The sequence below is a fragment of the Tiliqua scincoides genome, chromosome 2, assembly GCF_035046505.1.
Source record: "Tiliqua scincoides isolate rTilSci1 chromosome 2, rTilSci1.hap2, whole genome shotgun sequence".
NCBI classification, from domain to species: domain Eukaryota; kingdom Metazoa; phylum Chordata; class Lepidosauria; order Squamata; family Scincidae; genus Tiliqua; species Tiliqua scincoides.
In genome coordinates, this window is record NC_089822.1 from 117,842 (window position 1) to 136,268 (window position 18,427).

At 52.7% G+C, this 18,427-nt stretch overlaps 1 protein-coding gene and 1 pseudogene across 2 annotated transcripts; both read left to right on the forward strand.

Annotated features, from left to right (window-relative positions):
- Positions 1-1,379: 1,379 nt before the first annotated feature.
- CD72 (CD72 molecule) lies at positions 1,380-11,639 on the forward strand. 2 transcript variants are annotated; one of them, XM_066617748.1, is made up of 8 exons: positions 1,380-1,464; positions 1,554-1,643; positions 2,080-2,169; positions 3,429-3,734; positions 5,306-5,484; positions 8,356-8,453; positions 10,615-10,793; positions 10,994-11,639. In XM_066617748.1, exons 1-7 carry the CDS (start codon positions 1,380-1,382, stop codon positions 10,769-10,771), a joined length of 1,005 nt encoding a protein of 334 aa, XP_066473845.1. In that variant the 3' UTR covers positions 10,772-10,793; positions 10,994-11,639. The 2 variants fall into 2 exon arrangements, with proteins under 2 accessions (XP_066473845.1, XP_066473846.1); XM_066617749.1 differs by lacking the exon at positions 10,994-11,639 and adding an exon at positions 10,915-10,987.
- On the forward strand, positions 3,949-4,068 carry LOC136643413 (5S ribosomal RNA; annotated as a pseudogene).
- Positions 11,640-18,427: the final 6,788 nt, after the last annotated feature.

The following is an 18,427-nucleotide window of genomic DNA, read 5'->3' on the forward strand; positions in this document are numbered from 1 at the left end:
AGGGATTATAGGTTATCTTCTGTCTTTTCCTTGGTATACTAATAATATCTCCATTTCTCTGTTACCTGAGGTCCTTCTGAGGTCTCCCAGGAAGGATACCTATGTACAGTCAGTCGATGCCCCCACTTAACTGTTTGATGGACTGAGCGTGTTCCTTCTTGTGGCCCCTTATCTTCTTGCAACACAAAGCTCTTCCCTGAAGTTTCCCTTGTCTACTCGCTGTCTGTGTTTGCTGCTGAGGCAGCAGGAGTCATTCCTGAATTTACTTATTTACCCTTCTCTGGAAGACAAAGGATCAAGGGATTATCCTGCTTCCCAGCCCTTTGTTCTTTTGGCAGTTTCAGCACTTACTAAAGTTCATGATGGGGTCTGTACAATGTCTCATGTCAGAATACATTTCATTCCGTTTGCTTTATAATATACTCTCACTTCACCGAGGACAGCAACATTTCCCAGTGCCCCCTTGTCTTGTGGACAAGAGTTTCAAAGCTGAACTGGGGAGAACCTGGTTCTGATTCCTGCCCAGGTCTGAGCCCACTTAGAGACTGACTGCGCCAACCTCTCTACTTCTGACCCAGCTCGTGGGGATGACAATGGGAAGCACCACTTCTCAGGAAGGCTAGGGTGCTGCTCGCCCTGCTCCTTCCCTGTGAACTTGCCTAGAGGCTGGGAGCACCTCCTTGCTCCCAGAAAAAAAAGAGCACCTCTCTTGCTCCCAGAGAAAAAAGTGGCTACTGACTTGATCCCTTCCTTTCCCTCCGGAGTGGAGTCCATTCACCGCTGGTGGCCGTTCATCTGCACTGGCCATCAGAAGGCAATTACTGACAACCCTGGCAATGTGCAAAGGTTTTTAGCCAGAATAGTCAGCTGCACTGAGCAGGGTCCTCGCTCCAGCAGCCTGGAGACGAGACTGGCAGTTCACCCAAAGCTCCTCAACAGGCTGATCACCGGGGCTGCTGGCACATCTGCCTGCCGCACCCTGGGCTGTCTGCTGGAGATGACAGCAACTCCCCAGGCAGAAACCTTTCCGAGCCCTGCTCCTGAGATGTCGGTGAGTGAGCCTGGCCCTGGGGTCTGAGGAGGCACACTCTGCCCCTCCAGGAGCACGGGGCTGGTGTGCCATTCTGCAAGAGAAACAAGGGGTCAACTTCTCAGAAGGGGAAGGCGGAGAGTTTTGTTTCTAGTCTCGTACGGATGTGGTGGTTGGTAGGGGAAGCCCTGGGCTTGTGCCTGACTGCCCTCAGCTGCTCCTGACCCACTTCTGCTTTCACTGCCATTCAGCGTCACCCCTTCTGCAGAGAGCCCATTGCGTCCCTCTTCCTCCTTCTCACTGCAGAGGCACACGCATCTCTGGTGGGCACAGCAGTCTCTCTCCCAGGATGTCTCAGGGAGTGACCTATGCAGACCTGCGGTTTGCAAAGACCCCTCTGGAGGACAGCAGGCCCTCCCAGATCCAGCAGGAAGGTAGAGAGAGCCGGCTGGTACAGTCCCCCCCCCCTAACAGGTTTCTCCTCTACATCCACACTTGTGCCTCATCCCATCTCCTCTTCCAGAGATGAGTGAAGAAGACCTCGCTTACGAGAACGTCCAGGTGGACAAGCCCCAGGAAGACCAGGCCCCCCCCAACCCCTCAGGCAGCAGCGGTGAGTGCCTGGTGCTGTCCCAGCCAACTGATACTGTCAGGGAGGGAAGGGGGGCAGAGCTGGAAGTGTGGCCCAGTGGCAGGCTGGTCTCTAGCCCTCTGCCTGGCTGTAGTCGCTTGTCCGAGAGCATTCACTTCTCCAGGCCCAAGCAGGGCCTCCTTGGGCCCCTCTCAGCATGGCCCTCCCCACCAGCTGGAGAGAGGACCCGGAAACTTTGCAGAGGCCAGCTAGCCAGGCAGGCCACGTTCCTCGCAGGAATGCAGGGTTTGTATCTGTGCGTGTCCTTCACAGCCTCAGGTTAAGAAGCTTTTTTCCAGTGTTCTGGGTTGCAGTGCTTGTCCTTGGTTCATCCCCGGCCAGGCTGTGTTAAGGGCCTGGAATCACCCCACTGGGTCCCCCCACAACCAGCTACCCCCCTGGTGTGTCTCTCTTGCAGAATGGAACCATCAGGTCTGGTCTGCAACCTGGATATTGCTGGGCTCCAGCCTCTTTCTCCTGGCCACTGCCATAGGACTCGGGGTCAGATGTGAGTACCAGGTGACCCACCCCAAGCCCATTCCTCCCCCACCCCCTGGGAAAACTGATCCAAGGTGGGCAGGGGTTGGAAACAGCACCCAGTTGTTGTGCTAGCCCAGCGTGGGGCCAATGGAAATGGCAAGTTGGGGAGCAGCAGCAATCTGGGGTGTCCCAAACCCCCTTCTGCCGTCTGCCACCAAGCAGCTTTGGTTGGCTGTCACCTTCTCGGCTACTGGGAGCGAGCAGGAAAAGGGCCAGGGTGGGGGTGGCATCTCCTTCTCTGGCCACTATTGGCTTGGCCCTGGCCTGACCACCTGCTTTCTTGAGTGGTCAGGCCAGTTGGTGTCACTTCCCTCTCCTTTTCCACTCATCAGGAAGATCGGGGGCGAAGCAAAGGTGGAAAGCATCCCTCAGTGCGTCTCTTAGCTGCAGGCCCATCAGGGTCTTCTCCTGCTTGTGCCGCCCAGGCCCGTGGACACAGGGTCTGGTTTGTTTCAGGCAGGGTGGTGGGAGCAAGATGGGAAGGTGGTGACAGAGCGGGAGGGCAGAGAAAGGAGACCTGCGGGGAGGGGTTGCGCGTGCCTCTGTGCCAACAGATGCTGCTGCCAGCTGCAGCCTCTATACCCCCATGCGCCCCTCCTGGAGAGCAGGTGGGTGCACAAGGGAACACCCTTCAGTCCCCCTTCCCTTCATTCTCCATGTGTGCGCCATGTGGCCCATGTCTGCGCCTCTTCTGTTGGAAGTGCATAGGCACAAGAGATGCTGGGATGGGGGGGGAGAAGTCACAGGCAGCCATCTTTGTCAGTGCCGGGATGGGGCAGGTGGGCCTTTCCCAGCAAGTCGGGAGAGGAGTAGAGCACCCAGTGGAGCAGTGGGCTGGGAAGGGCGGTGGGCAGATGGGTGGAGGGGGCTCATTTGTTTGCCACTCCACATGATGGCCTCTTGTTGGGCCACCTCATGTGAGGGTCACTGCACCTCACTGCCTGCCTCCTTGCCTGCCCCTTCCCCCTGCTTAGCCGGTCAGTTCCCCAAGCAGCTGGATGGGGAAGGAGGAGGCAGTGGCAGCCACGTGGCAGCAGATGCCCTCCTATGGATGCTGCAAGGCTCAACTAGGGGCACAGCCTGTTGGCAGCAGGCAACCCTGGAGAACACTTCAAGACAGAGCTGAGCCCACACGGGGGGGGGGGAGGAGCTGAGTGCCTGGGCCGCTCTTCCCCAGGCAGTCCAGAGACACATGCTGGTCGCAACTCCCCTGACTCTCCTCTGCAGACTGGCAGGTCTTCCAGCAACTCCAGCAGGCATCCCAAGACCACGCAGTGGAGAGTGGTGCCCTGGCACAGAGACTTGGCGCCAAGGAGGGGAGCCTGGCCCACTGCCAGCAGCTGCTGCAGGAGGGCAGGATGGAACTCAGCTCGACAAGGTCAGCTCTTCGGGAGAGCTGGGAAGCCGAGAACAGAACCCAGAGGAGGCTGGCCCTGGAGCTGGCGCAGGCAAACACAAGCCTGGCACGCCTGCAGCAGCAGTGGGAGGAGGCGGAGCGGCGACTGGTGCAGGCCACATCCTGCCAGGAGATTGGTACGTCCTCACTGTCCGTTGCTCTCAGGGGTCTGACTGTGCAGGTGGAGCTGTCCTTGTCCAACCTGAACCTGTGGCCTCTCCAAGCAGAAGCAGCACAAATTCTTCACACTGACCATCAACCCAGGCCAAACCACATGTTGTTGCCTGGCATGTCATGTGGGCTCACCTGTGGTTTTATATATCCAGATTTTTCAGAAGGTGTTTGATACAGTCCTGCAGCAACTGTTACCCTGCACAGACCTGATCTTGTCTGATCTCGGAAGCTAAGCAGGGTCAGGCCTGGTTAGTACTTGGATGGGAGACCGCCTGGGAATACCGGGGGCTGTAGGCTTATACCATAGTCTTTCAAGACTGAAGGCTGCCAACCATTTTATTGCATCTATCTACAACCTGGGGGTCAAAGAACATTTTGTAGCCCCCACCTTGCATGACAAAATCAAATTTAGTTAATTAAATAAATAAAAAGTTATTGGTTCCATGCTGTATCATAAAAACATCTCATTGGCACTCACAACAGTCTCATAGGTCGGTTTGGAGCTAAGCAAATCCACTTTTTGTTCCACAAGGCAGTTGTGTTTTCATTTTCTGGTTAATTGGCCATAACTTTTGATAGAATGCGGATATTCCAGTACTGTTTGTTGCATTGCATTCTGCATTAAATTACCTTTCTAATGATATATAACATGCCTGCACCCTCATAGGGTGTTGCTGGTCGCCAGGGCACTGAGGGATATGCCTTCCAAATTCAGCGAACTTGCAGTCAGGCCAGTAGGACCTGCGATTGTGGTTGGTCCACCTATTTCGTAAGTCAGTGGCTAGTTCCTTTTTTTGAGAACCTTTTCAAACCTGGAGCAGGTACTGGGATGGGTCCACAGGGGAATTTTGTGGCTCACTATATATATAATCCCCGCCAAGGCCGAGAAGGGGCAATGCTGCTTCAGAACTGCATGGGTGCCGTTCCCAAAGTATTGTTCTTCTCCTTCTCTCAGCATATCGTGCTTTGTCCGATAATGTGATATAAAATGTTCTCCCTTCCGAGTGAGTCTTGGCTGGGAGGGGTCGGTTACTCAAAGCACCATATTGGGGTGGGGCGGGGCTCAGGTGTCTCTCACAGATCCTGCCATGTGGGTCAGTCTGTTTCATTTTTCAGTGGCCTGTTCTGGCTCGTTCTGGTTCTGCCCTTACCCAGTCCTGGGAAGGCGGTTCTCCCAAGCGGGCACCAGCAGGGCTGCTCAACCTCTCACCCAGAGCCCCTTTGGAAGTCCAGGAGAACTGCCTGCCTGCCTGCCTGCCTGTCCGTCTGTCCTTCCCCTCCATTCACCAGCCAACCCCTGCTGTGTCCTGTGCACAGTGGCAGATGCAAGCAGCCATGAGACTTGCTGGCCTGGCCCCCGAGCGCACCGAGGTGTCTGTCCTGGCCTGGACACAGATTGTCTCTTGGCCTTGCTGTTCTCTGGAACACCTGTGCCTGGGGACGTCTCTGGAGTCCATGGGACATGCCCTGGGCGTGGGACAGGAAGAGCAGGCTGTGCTGAGCCGTTCTCTCACCCTTGTGTCGCCCTCTCCAGGCTGCTGCCCCAAGGGATGGCGCCTCTTCAGGTGGAAATGCTTCTGGATCTCCACAGACCAGCATTCTTGGGACAGCAGCAGCAAGCAGTGCAAAGAGCAAGAGTCTCAGCTGGCCACTCTGAAGTACTGGACTGCAGAAGAACTACACAGCGCTCTAGTCCTAAGGGGTGCTGTGCAGGTAATGAGAGCTGGCTGTCCACGGTGGGGAGGCTGAGGTGTGGCTGGGGAGGGGACGCCACAATCTTACTTTGTTGGCTACCCAAGGAACAAGTTGGGGGGAGGAGATGATGACAAGGGTTCTTTTCCAGCTGCCCCCACACTAAAAGCAAAGGGGAAGGCAACAGGAGTTGGCCCCAGGGCCGCAAGGGGTGGCTGGCGTGCTGCTGTAGACCTGGTAGAGAACCGCTGCATCTTCTTGGTCAGTCAGGATCTGTCTCCAGCCAGGCTCTCCTGCTGCAGAGGCACCACAGGGAGCCCTTTAGCAAGGAAAGAGATGCTGTGGTGCGCCTCCCCCCCCCCAAGAGCTGCTCCCATTGCAGGCAGATTTCTCCAAGCACGTCACTGATTTTCAGTGGCCTGAAGGAGCAACAGAGAATGCTATTACGCCACCCATGCACATGGCGCCTTATTAGGGGTCAGGGGGCAGGTCCCTTCCCTGGGGGGTCACAATCTAGAAACAAACCAAGAGGCACAAGAGAGGAAAAAAGGGGGGCCCTGAGGGTAGATTAGCATGGAGAGAGGTGTCTGGCAGGTGGCCTGGGAAGGACTGACTTGATATTTTAATGCCGCTTTTCTAAAAAATCAAAGCAGTCAACAATAAGAATGTTAAAATGCCCTAATACGCCTCCCCCAAGCAAAAGTGCCAGGTGCCAGGGCAGCTGCAAGAGGCCTTACCAAACAGGAGAACAGGGTCTCAGTGCAAGCCTAGGCACCACTACTCCAAAGTAAGTCCCACTGGGTTCAGGTAAGCAAGTACCGAGGTGTGGCCTCAGTTTCTTGAGGAAAACCACGCGTGAGGGCTGTGGCATCTCCTTAGGCTGCAGAGAGGCCACGAAATAAGTCCTGGTCCAAGTGCCTGGAACTGTCGATGGGCCGAAGCAGGTGCCGCTTGACTCGTTTCCGCCCCCCACGACTCGACTCAGAATGAGTCATAACAGGGAAGTTTTCCGAGTCACCTGGAGCATTTTGTGACTCAAGTCACAAGTCTTTTTGATACAAAAATTGGATGCAGGAAAAAAAGGGCTGCTGCCGGGTTTTGTAGGGTTCTCTTTAAACATTCCCCTGCTGCCCGTCCCATCTGTAAATAAGGCGGAAAGCAGGCACAGAAGTGGCAAGAGGCAGGAGGGGCACGTGCAGCAGCTGCGAGGCTGACCAGGACGACCCGATTCTTTGCAATTCTACTCAGAAGTGGTCCCATTTGCACCACTCATTCAATGAGGCTTCCTCCTCCCAAGTAACAACGCAGCTCACAGTAGCCCTGCAATTGGAAGGCATGATCTCTATAAACCTCCCCCCCCCCGCTTTTCCACCTCCTTTTCTGCTGGGCTTCTCCAGCCAATTCCAAGGCAAGAACCCCCTTGGGCTCCTCCTCCTGCCCTCCCTCATCCAAAGGGAAAAATCAGACTTCAATCAATGATCATCTGTTCCCTCAGAGATGGGCAAGAGAGCTACTCCTCCCCTCCTCCTTGGGTGCAAAAGCAAACATTAACCCTTCCCTGCCTCCTGGCTGGAACTACCCTGCTAATCACCTGAAGTGAATGATGGTCCCATAAGGTTTTTTTGCACTGCAAAAAAAGTCAGCAAGCACATCCAGACAGACTCGAATCTACATGCTTGGGACTGAGTGCCAAGTCAGTGGCCTTAGACTCGAGTCGATTCCCTAGTCACTGGCACAGCTGTTTCAAGTGGACACAAGTCAACAGAAAACTCTCCACAACTCGGACTCGAGTCACCTGACTTGCATTCCCATCCCTATGCCAAGAAGGAGAGACACTGCGAGAAGGCAGAATTTGGCGACAGGCTGAACTTGGGGAAAACAGGTGGTGGGGAAGAGAACACGAAGCTTGCTCTGTAAAGGCGGGGTGACATGGTCAATGAGGAGTGCTTGGGAGGAATGAGGAGTAAGAAAGTGTAATGTAGTAAAGTAATGTAAAGTCATGCACATTGGGGCAAAAAATCAAAACTACACATATAGGCTAATGTGTTCTGAGCTGTCTGTGACAGATCAGGAGAGAGATTTTGGGGTAGTGGTGGACAGGTCGATGAAAGTGTCGACCCAATGCACAGCGGCATTGAAGAAGGCCAATTCTATGCTTGGGATCATTAGAAAAGGTATTGAGAACAAAACGGCTAATATTATAATGCCATTGTACAAACTGACGGTAAGGCCACACCTGGAGTATTGTGTTCAGTTCTGGTTGACACATCTCAAAAAGGACATAGTGGAAATGGAAAAGGTGCAAAAGAGAGCAACCAAAATGATTACTGGGCTGGGGCACATTCCCCCTATGAGGAAAGGCTGCAGTGTTTGGGGCTCTTCAGTCTAGAAAAGAGGTGCCAGAGGGAGGACATGATTGAGACCTACAAAATTATGCAGAATATGGATAGATTGAGAGATGCTCTTTCCGCTCTAACCAGAACCAGGAGACATCTACTAAAATTGAGTGTTGGAAGAGTTAGAACAGACAAAAGAACATATTCCCTTACTCAGTGTGTAGTTAGTCTGTGGAACTCCCTGCCACAGGATGTGGTGATGGCATCTGGCCTGGACACCTTTAAAAGGGGATTGGACAAGTTTCTGGAGGAAAAATCTATTTTGGGTTACAAGCCATGATGTTTTATTTGCAATCTCAATATTTTAGAAATGGACTAAGTCAGATGCAAGGGAGGGCACCAGGATGAGGTCTCTTGTTATCAGGTGTGCTCCCTAGGGCATTTGGTGAGTCACTGTGAGATACAGGAAACTGGACTAGATGGACCTTTGGCCTGATCTAGGGGGCTCTTCTTATGTTCTTATGCAATTTATCCAACACTTTATTTTTGACTCTAGAATTATCTTGACTCAAATACATACTGGATTGGACTGAAAAAGGAAAGTGTGTCCGGAAGACATTTAAAGTGGTTTTGGGCTGATGGCTCCCATGCTGAGTAAGTTCTTCCACCCATTAAATCCGCTGCCTTGTCCTGCACTCTTTTCATAGACTGTGAGACTTGGAAGGGAACTTGGAGGTCATCTGGGCCAACCACTGCTCAGCAGAGGTAGCTGATACATCCGCCTCTGCTTGGAAAACTCCAGTGAGGTGGAGCCCCCCAGTGCACAAGGCAGCCAATGCCAAACAGTTCTTGCTGATGGCTAGGCAACTCTTTCTGATGTCTAGCCTAACTTGACTTCCCTGCAGTTTCAAGCCCTGGGTTCTAGTCCTGCCCTCAGGAGCCACAGAGAGCAAGTCCTCCCCTCCATCCTCCCCAAGTCCTTGCGGATGGCTCTCATATATCCCCTTAGCATCCTTTTGGTTAAATAAGCCACATTCTTCACACCATTCTTCCTAGGTCCCTCACCATTTTGTCTGCAGCCTCTGAACCTGCTCTAGCTTGTCCATGTCCTTCTTAAAAGGCGGTGTCCAGAACTGGGCGCAATGTTCCAAGTAAGGCGCAGAACAGAAGGGAACTGAGGCTTCGCAGTTTGGATCCTTTGTCTCTGCTGACACAGCCCAGCTATGCACTTGCACTTTCTGCAGCTGCCGCACCCTGCTGGCTCATGCTCGGCCTATGGGCCACTGCGAGACCCCCAGGGCTCTTCCACACGTGCCGCTGCCAAGCCAGGTTTCCCTCATCCTGCACTTGTGCCTCTGGGTTTTTTGGGCCAAGATGCAGAACTTTCCATTTGTCGGCACTGAAATTCATTGTGTTGTTTGGGGCCCACTGGTGGAGCCCTTCAGAATAACGTTGAATCCTGATTTGCTCTTTGGGGCGGTAACTGCCCCACAGCTTTGGGTCAGCTGCAGATTACTTCAGTCAGGTAATTTACAAAATGGATGCCCACACACGCTTCCCGGCCGAACTCTCACATCCAGTGCCTTGTGAGGTCGAAGGGCCTTCCTTCTCAGGGCCACTCAGGCTGCAGACTCTGTTCTCGCCACACTACTTGCTAACAATACCTGCTGACTGGCACCTCAGAGTGCAAAACCAGCCAGGAGTCCAGCTGTTTCCACCACAAGCGCATCTTTAATGGTCTGAAGATAGTACCGAGCGTGGGCAGAGCAGCTGGCAGTGAACAGTGTTGCCTCCCCCACCCTTTGCAGGCACACACAGAACATTCAGCTGCCACATCCCCAGTCCAGAGACCCAGGTTTCCTCCTCACCTACAGCTCTGTGTGTGTCACACACGTGGCTGCTCCAGAATCACTGATCCTGGGTGGAGTAACTGGGGAATGGGCAGCTGGGGGGAAGCATCAAAATGGTAAATCAAAACTTTAGATATAGGCTGATGGGTTCTGAGCTGTCTATGACCGATCAGGAGAGAGATCTTGGGGTGGTGGTGGACAGGTCGATGAAAGTGTCGACCCAATGTGCAGCGGCAGTGAAGAAGGCCAATTCTATGCTTGGGATCATTAGAAAAGGTATTGAGAACAAAACGGCTAGTATTATAATGCCGTTGTACAAATCTATGGTAAGGCCACACCTGGAGTATTGCGTCCAGTTCTGCTAGCCAGATCTCAGAAAGGATGATTACTGGGCTGGGGTGCCTCCCTTATGTGGAAAGGCTACAGTGTTTGGGCCTCTTCAGTCTAGAAAAGAGGCGCCTGAGGGGGGACATGATTGAGACTTACAAAATTATGCAGGGAATGGACAGAGTGGATAGGGAGATGCTCTTTACACTCTCACATAACACCAGAACCAGGGGACATCCACTAAAATTGAGTGTTGGGCGGGTTAGGACAAACAAAAGAAAATATTTCTTTACTCAGCGTGTGGTTGGTCTGTGGAACTCCTTGCCACAGGATATGGTGCTGGCGTCTAGCTTAGATGCCTTTAAAAGGGGATTGGACAAGTTTCTGGAGGAAAAATCCATTATGGGGTACAAGCCATGATGTGTATGCACAACCTCCTGATTTTAGAAATGGGTTATGTCAGAATGCCAGATGCAAGGGAGGGCACCAGGATGAGGTCTCTTGTTATCTGGTGTGCTCCCTGGGCATTTGGTGGGCCGCTGTGAGATACAGGAAGCTGGACTAGATGGGCCTATGGCCTGATCCAGTGAGGCTGTTCTTATGTTCTTATGTAAGCATGCGGGGCCTGCCTCTCCTAGGAGGCTCTCTCATTTCCTTTCCAGAGTGACGGCAACTTCTCAGAACACACGGAAGTACTGTGGGATGATGAGCCAAGGAGCCCTGGAACTGAGTTACTGTAGCGCACAGCATCGATACATCTGTGAGGCAGCAGCCGCGCCCAGCCCCCATCAGTAGGCAGTTGGACAGAGATGCCCAGGTAAGTGGTGAGGGGAGAACAGGCCAGGCTGCTCTGGAAGGTGGGGCAGGTGGTCCCTTCCTGCAGTCCAGCCCCAAGACTGACGCAGTGCTCAGCCCTTCTCCCTGCCCTTCCCGTGCAGATGGGAACCAAAAGGGGTCTCCATGCTCAGGCATTCCTGCCTCCACCACAGTCGGCCACCTGCTTTCTCACCTCTGCAGCCATCCATCCCACCCTCAGCAAGACGGGTCACTCTCCTGGCTTGCGACAGGCAGGGGTGCCTCAGCGTCTTTCTGGTGCATCACTGACCAACATTGACAGACATGCAAGTGAAGCGTTGGGTAGGGCAAAGTGCGCCCTCCAAGGCCATATCACAACCCCAGAGGAAGGCCAGCCAGGCACACCACAAAGGAACTTCTGCCCTCAGCCTCGCCCCAAAACTGCAACCGGTTTTTTCTGTACATCCGCCCTGCCCTTGAGGTGGCACCAGAGCCCTGGCGGACTTTCCACGCTTCAAAGCAGGCATTGGACATCTGCCATTGCCCAGGAATACTGACCAGGCCTCTGGGCCTATTGGCCACTTGCCTCCCTTCCCAAAGAGCCCCATGTCTTCCCCCGGGAGGACAGGTGGGCACCAATGTTATTGTGGGTGACTGTGATTACTTGATGCTGTGGCATTTGCAGCCAGGCTCTTTCCTAAGGAGCTCCAACTTAACACCTGACAGTATATCTTTCTGAGGTAAATACTCTGAACCTCCCTGATCATCATACAGCCTGTTTATTAATGTTAATTACCTTAGGTCCGCATTTGCTGCAGCTGCTGTTGTTGTATCTGTATTATATGGCAATAAAGGTCTGTTTGAGTAATTTGAGTAAGGATCTCCAACTGGTAGAGATTATTCTCTCTCTCTCTCCCCCCCCCCCTTTATCCTCACAACAACCCAGTGATACCTTTGGTGACAGGTAGAAGTTGTTTGTCCCAGTCTGTTCATTTTTGGGGGTGGTGGGAGTGCCACCATCACCCTCCCTTGGAGGTAAGGGTATGGGGTGGACAAGGTGATGGTGGGGGCTGGCGGTGAATTTGATGTGCCACAGGTGGAACCTGACCTCAGGCCGGCTCTAACTCACCACTTAATCTTTGGTCCCAGGAATTGACATCAGGCTGAGAGCCATCTGTGGTTTCCCAGATTGCCCTTCTTCTCTTTTTAAAACGATGGGGGCTGCATTTGCTGGTCTCCAGGCTTCTGGCACCTCCCTTGAACTCCAGGAGATCTGAAAGGCAACAAGCTCTGAGCTCACACAAGCTCCTCCAATGGTCTGGCCCTGGGGATTTGCATTCCCTGAAATAACGAGGAGGTCCCTAATCACCTCTCTCCCTAGCCAAGGCAGTGACTTCCCCTCCCTCCTGAATGCAGCTGTGGTTAGGGTGGGCCAGCTTCCTCCTTGAGGGAAGAGAGAGGCGCAGACTGAGACCAGAGCAGCTCTGCTTCCTCTCTACTGAGAGAGAAGGGAACATCACCTGTGACCCGAGAAGGTGGCCCCCTTGCTCCCTCCCCGCCCACCTTCTAGGCCAATGTTGGTGAACCTGCGGCACACATGCCAGAGAGGGCACTCCGAGCCGTCTCTGTGGGCACGCACGCTGAGCCAGGCAGCCTGGAGAGGGGCACTGAAGCTGCTGTCGCTCTAAAGAAAACGGAGGCTCTCTTCAAGACTCCCTATGTGGGGAGGGCGGGCTGCTTCCCTCCACCCCCTGAGCTCACTGCCCTCCTCTCCCTTCACCCCCACCTGCCCCACATTTGTTTCCCTTTTCGGTTTTGCCCGCTCTGAAGGCTTAAGGTCCCTGTTTTCCTTTCCCCAACTCTCCAGCAGGCTCAGCCAATCAGCATCCAGCAGGCTCCTGGCTTTTTCTGTTGGAATGGCTCAGGGCCCTTCACTGGCTGCAGACCAGCCAATCCTGAGCCGCCCTCCTCCTCAGCCTTTGCAGCCCGCCTTTCCCTGAGCAGCTCCCCACTCAGCGCCAGGAGAGGCTTTTCCTCCACAGCACAGGCGCAGCTGGGGGTGAGCAGCGCAGCCAGAGACAAATCCTGCGTGTCTACTCAGAAGTAAGCCCCATTACAGTGGATGAGGCTTACTCCCAGGAAAGAGTGGCTGGGATTGCAGCCTTAGAGCCCACTTCTGTGGGTGGGGCTTTAAAAAAAAAAAAAATTCCTTGTTTGAGAAAATGAGCAGTGGCAAGGTCTTGCAGCCACCCCCTCCCTGCCACTATTTCTTTACCCAGCATGTAATTAGTCTGTGGAACTCTTTGCCACAGGAAGCAGTGATGACAACTTGCCTGGATGCCTTTAAGAAGGGATTGGACACATTTCTAGAGGAAAAGTTCATTATGGGTTACAAGTAATAGTAGGTAAAAGATGTTAATGTATGAGTTGTTTTTTCTAAACTAAAACCTCAGTATTCAGGTTAAATTGCCGTGTTGGCACTTTGCCATTAAAAAGTGGGTTTTGGGTTGCGGTTTGGGCACTCGGTCTCTGAAAGGTTTGCTATCACTGTTCTAGGTGATGACACTGTCCAAACGTCAGAGGAGGAGGAGTGGAGCACCCACTAGCACCCACCTAGGGAGACTGCTGGCGGAAGCCAGGATTCTCAAGTTCTCCATGGCCAGTCTCACAGAGTACTTGGTCATCTGCTTCAGACAAGCACCACTGCTGCTTGGCCAGAGGTCTGGACTCCCAGGCTGGCATTGCTCCCCTTACTCTTCCTCTTTCCTCTTCCTCATCGTTTTGACAGGTTAAATGACTGTGCCTTAGAGCAGCTAGTCATGGAGCCCACCAGAGGACAGGTAACTCTGGATTTAATATTGTGCAGTACTCAGGACCTGGTCAGAGATGTCAATGTTACTGAGCCATTGAGGAACAGTGACCAGGCTGCAATCCGTTTCGACATGCAGGTTGGGGGAAGAATACCAGGCAAATCTCTCACAAAAACCCTTGGCTTCTGAAGGGTGAACTTCCCTCAAATGAGGAGGCTGTTTAGAAGGAGGTTGAAAGGGAAGGTAAGAAGACTCCAATCTCTCCAGAGTGCATGGAGGCTGCTTAAAACAACAGTAATAGAGGCCCAGCGGAAGTGTATACCGCAAAGAAAGAAGGGTTCTTTCTAAATCCAGGAGGGTGCCCGCATGGCTAAGCAGCCAAGTTAGAGAGGCTGTGAAGGGCAAGGAAGCTTCCTTCCGTCAATGGAAGTCTTGCCCTAATGAGAAGAATAAAAAGGAACATAAACTGTGGCAAAAGAAATGTAAGAAGGTGATACGGGAGGCCAAGCGAGACTATGAGGAATGCATGGCCGGCAACATTAAGGGGAATAATAAAAGCTTCTTCAAATATGTTAGAAGCAGGAAACCCGCCAGAGAAGCGGTTGGCCCTCTGGATGGTGAGGGAGGGAAAGGGGAGATAAAAGGAGACTTGGAGATGGCAGAGAAATTAAATGAGTTCTTTGCATCTGTCTTCACGGCAGAAGACCTCGGGCAGATACCGCTGCCCCTCCTGACCAAGGAATTATGTCAGATAGAGGTTAAAAGAGAAGATGTTTAGTCCTAATTGATAAATTAAAGATCAATAAGTCACCGGGCCCTGATGGCATCCACCCAAGAGTTATTAAGGAACTGAAGAATGAAGTTGCTGATCTCTTGACTAAAATATGCAACTTGTGCCAGAGTGGCCACAGTGCCAGAGGATTGGAGGACAGCAAATGTCACACCGATTTTTAAAAAGGGAAAGAGGGGGGACCCGGGAAACTATAGGCTGGTTAGCCTAACATCTGTACCAGGTAAGATGGTGAAATGCCTCATCAGAGATAGGATCTCAAAACACATAGACGAACAAGCCTTGCTGAGGGAGAACCAGCCTGGATTCTGTAAGGGTAAGTCTTGCCTCACAAACCTTTCAGAATTCTTTGAAAAGGTCAACAGGCATGTGGACGCGGGAGAACCCATGGACATTATATATCTGGACGTTCAGAAGTCGTTTGACACGGTCCCTCACCAAAGGCTACTGAAAAAACTCCACAGTCAGGGAATTAGAGGGCAGGTTGTCTCCTGGATTGAGACCTGGTTGAAGACCAGGAAACAGAGAGTGGATGTCAATGGGCAATTTTCACAATGGAGAGAAGTGAAAAGCGGTGTGCCCCAAGGATCTGTCCTGGGACCGGTGCTTTTCAACCTCTTCATAAATGACCTGGAGACAGGGTTGAGCAGTGAGGTGGCAAAGTTTGCAGATGACACCAAACTTTTCCGAGTGGTGAAGACCAGAAGTGATTGTGAGGAGCTCCAGAAGGATCTCTCCAGACTGGCAGAATGGGCAGCAAAATGCCAGATGCGTTTCAATGTAAGCAAGTGCAAAGTCATGCACATTGGGGCAAAAAATCAAAACTTCACATATAGGCTGATGGGTTCTGAACTGTCTGTGACAGATCAGGAGAGAGATCTTGGGGTGGTGGTGGACAAGTCGATGAAAGATTTGACCCAATGTGCGGCGGCAGTGAAGAAGGCCAATTCTACGCTTGGGATCATTAGAAAAGGTATTGAAAATAAGATGGCTAGTATTATAATGCTGTTGTACAAATCTATGGTAAGGCCACACCTGGAGTATTGTGTACAGTTCTGGTCACCACATCTCAAAAAAGACATAGTGGAGATGGAAAAGGTGCAAAAGAGAGCGACGAAGATGATTACGGGGCTGGGGCACCTTCCTTATGAGGAAAGGCTATAGCGTTTGGGTCTTTTCAGCCTAGAAAAGAGACGCCTGAGGAGGGACATGATTGAGTCATACAAAATTATGCATGGGAAGGATAAAGTGGCTAGAGAGGTGCTCTTTACACTCTCACATAACACCAGAACCAGGGGACATCCACTAAAATTGAGTGTTGGGCGGGTTAGTACAGACAAAAGAAAATATTTCTTTACTCAGCATGTGGTTGGCCTGTGGAACTCCTTGCCATAGGATGTGGTGACGGCATCTGGCCTGGATGCCATTAAAAGGGGACTGGGCAAGTTTCTGGAGGAAAAATCCATTACGGGTTACAAGCCATGATGTGTATGTGCAACCTCCTGATTTTAGAAATGGGCTATGTCAGATGCAGGGGAGGGCACCAGGATGAGGTCTCTTGTTGCCTTGTGTTCTCCCTGGGGCATTTGGTGGGCCGCTGTGAGATACAGGAAGCTGGGCTAGATGGGCCTATGGCCTGATCCAGTGGGGCTGTTCTTATATTCTTATGTTCTTATGCTCTCTCTTCCCATTCCTCACAGACACCTTCTGTCTGTCCAGCTTCCATGTGCCAATTCCCTTGTGAGTCTTACCCCACTGGGTTTCCCTGATGCCTCTCAGGTAGGATTTGGCTTTCTAGATTTGGATTTCAAGTTTGTCCTGTTCGAAGAGCATTGCCTTCTGTTGTCTTCCCTGATTCAGTTTCTGGCAAGTCTCTGATCACCCCTCTGCAAGCCACTGTCTTCCTTTGTCTCTCACTGTCTTGTCTCCAGTCCTCCTCGTGAGGTGCACTCCACTCTTGCCAGGAGTCCTACATAGTGAGGGCCACAATCCAAGATGCCAAAGTGTTTCTGGTGCTGCCCACTCTGTGGCCAAGCTGTTCACTTGCCAGTACCCTGCCTCCTCTTGCAACAAGAACAGTGAAAGCTTCAGTTGTGCCCCCAACTTCTTCCCTTCCTCCCCCAGAGCCTCTTAGGGCCCAATCCTATCCAACTCCGGGGGAGCTCCGGGGGAGCCGCAATGCAGCCCTGAAGTAAGGGAATAGATGTTCCCCTACTTTGAGGAGGCCTTTGTGACTGCCTCCCCCCCCCCCCGGATGCAGTGCACACCTCATCGGCACAGCTGCACTGGCACTGGAAAATTGAATAGGATTGGAGCCTTAGTCTCTCAAAATCCTCGTGAAGCTACTCTGGGCAGTATCCTTACAGTTGGGTGACATGTATTCAAGTGGCAGGCACTTGCCAACTTTAAACTAAGCTACGCAGAGGGGGGAGTGAAGTCCACCGCCAGGTGATGCTGAAGGTTTCAAGAATCACACCCAGCCTCTCAGCACATCTGTGGTGTCAGGCTAATAATTTCTGTTCCTCCTGGACTGGCAGGGTGCAGCAGGGCCCCTTCCCCTGCCTGGTCTGTGCTGCCTGCAGCCAGAGACCTGCTTGGGCTGTTTCCGAAGACTGTGGTTCATTTGCAGGACTTCGTTGTGACTGTATTTTAAGATTGGTTTGAACTGTCAGCCGCCTGCGCTTCAAAAGGGAAAGGCAGAGAGCCCAGCGGGCTGAAGCCTTGCAGTGCCGGGGGTGGGGTGAGCAGCACACCTGCTCCAGTCCCCGGGGCAAGGGGGAAGGTGAAAGCAGGGAGACTTCCCCTTCTGGACGCCACTGACACAGCTCACTTGGCAAGGCCTGCCTGTTCCGGAGCAGCTTCTGCTCAGAGGCCGCCTGTTGCTGTCACCACATCCCCTTTGCAGAGGGAGAAGGGGGGTCCCAGCAAGTTAGGGTGCACATTCCCTTGCTGACTGCCATGAGGCCGTGACCTGTGCTGGCCTGAGGCTGGGCCGCCCTACAGGCTCAGCAAGCAGGCACTGGAGCCTTCCCAGGCCTGTTGCCTCCACCACGGAGCCTCCGCTGAAGCCCCCCTTGCAGGCCCTTCATGCCAGGCAGTGACGGCCTGGGAACTAGCCCGTTGTCGTCTGCAGGGGGGGCTGGCCTTAGGAGCAGGCTGGGCAGTGGCGGAGTGACCAGTGCCTCACCTGGCTTACCAAGGAGCAGGTCAAACCTCCTCACAGCCACTTGGAGCAGTTCTGCACCGCTCTGAGTGGCTGCCTGCTTCTTTTGCTTTTTTTTCCCAAAGTGAAAGTGGGCCAGAAAGTAGCTGGGAGGGGGGCAGGAGGATGCAGGGGGCAATAATCATGGGGACGATGGTCCAGGCGTGCTGCCTGCAGGCTACTGCTTCTGCCCCCTTCAGGTATGCCAGTGAGCATCTGTCCCAAATGACGTGGGACTCAAAGGCTGTATCCAAGGCACTGAGTGTCTGTGCTGTGCCATGAGACCTGCTGGGTGATCCAGAAGCAGCATCTCCATGGAGGCAGCTTTGATGGAGGGCAGCAGAAGCAGTGAGTCGCTTCAAGGAGGTGGGGACATGCCTGATCTCGTCTGATCTCAGAAGCTAGGCAGGGTCAGGCCTGGTTAGTACTTGGATGGGAGACCGCCTGGGAATACAGGTGCTGTAGGCTTACACCAGGGGTTTCCAAAGTTTTTGGCAGGAGGGCCACATTGTCTCTCTGACACTGCGTCGGGGGCCAGGGGAAAAAAGAATTAATTTACATTTAAAATTTGAATAAATTTGCATAAGTTTACATACATGAATATATTAAAGATGAACTTGTATGAATGAATGAAGGTCTTGCAATAGCTCAAGGCCTATAAAAGGCCTTGCACAAAGCAAGGCTGGCCTTTCCTTTGCTCCTGCTACTGCATCACAGACATGAAACAATAAGCAGTGAAGGGAGCCCTCATCCCACATCTCATGTGATAGGTCAAAAAATCACCCTCACACTGAGAGCAGTTGTGCCGGGCCATCGTGGGCTCCAGGGCCAGGGTTTGGGCACCCCTGGATTAT

Bases quoted from the DNA above. Each gene is read 5' to 3' on its own strand.
- CD72 (XM_066617748.1), top strand. From the start codon at position 1,380: ATGTCTCAGGGAGTGACCTATGCAGACCTGCGGTTTGCAAAGACCCCT. The intron at 1,465-1,553 runs GTAGAGAGAGCC...CTCCTCTTCCAG, and splicing joins CTCCCAGATCCAGCAGGAAG to AGATGAGTGAAGAAGACCTC. The intron at 3,735-5,305 runs GTACGTCCTCAC...CGCCCTCTCCAG, and splicing joins CACATCCTGCCAGGAGATTG to GCTGCTGCCCCAAGGGATGG.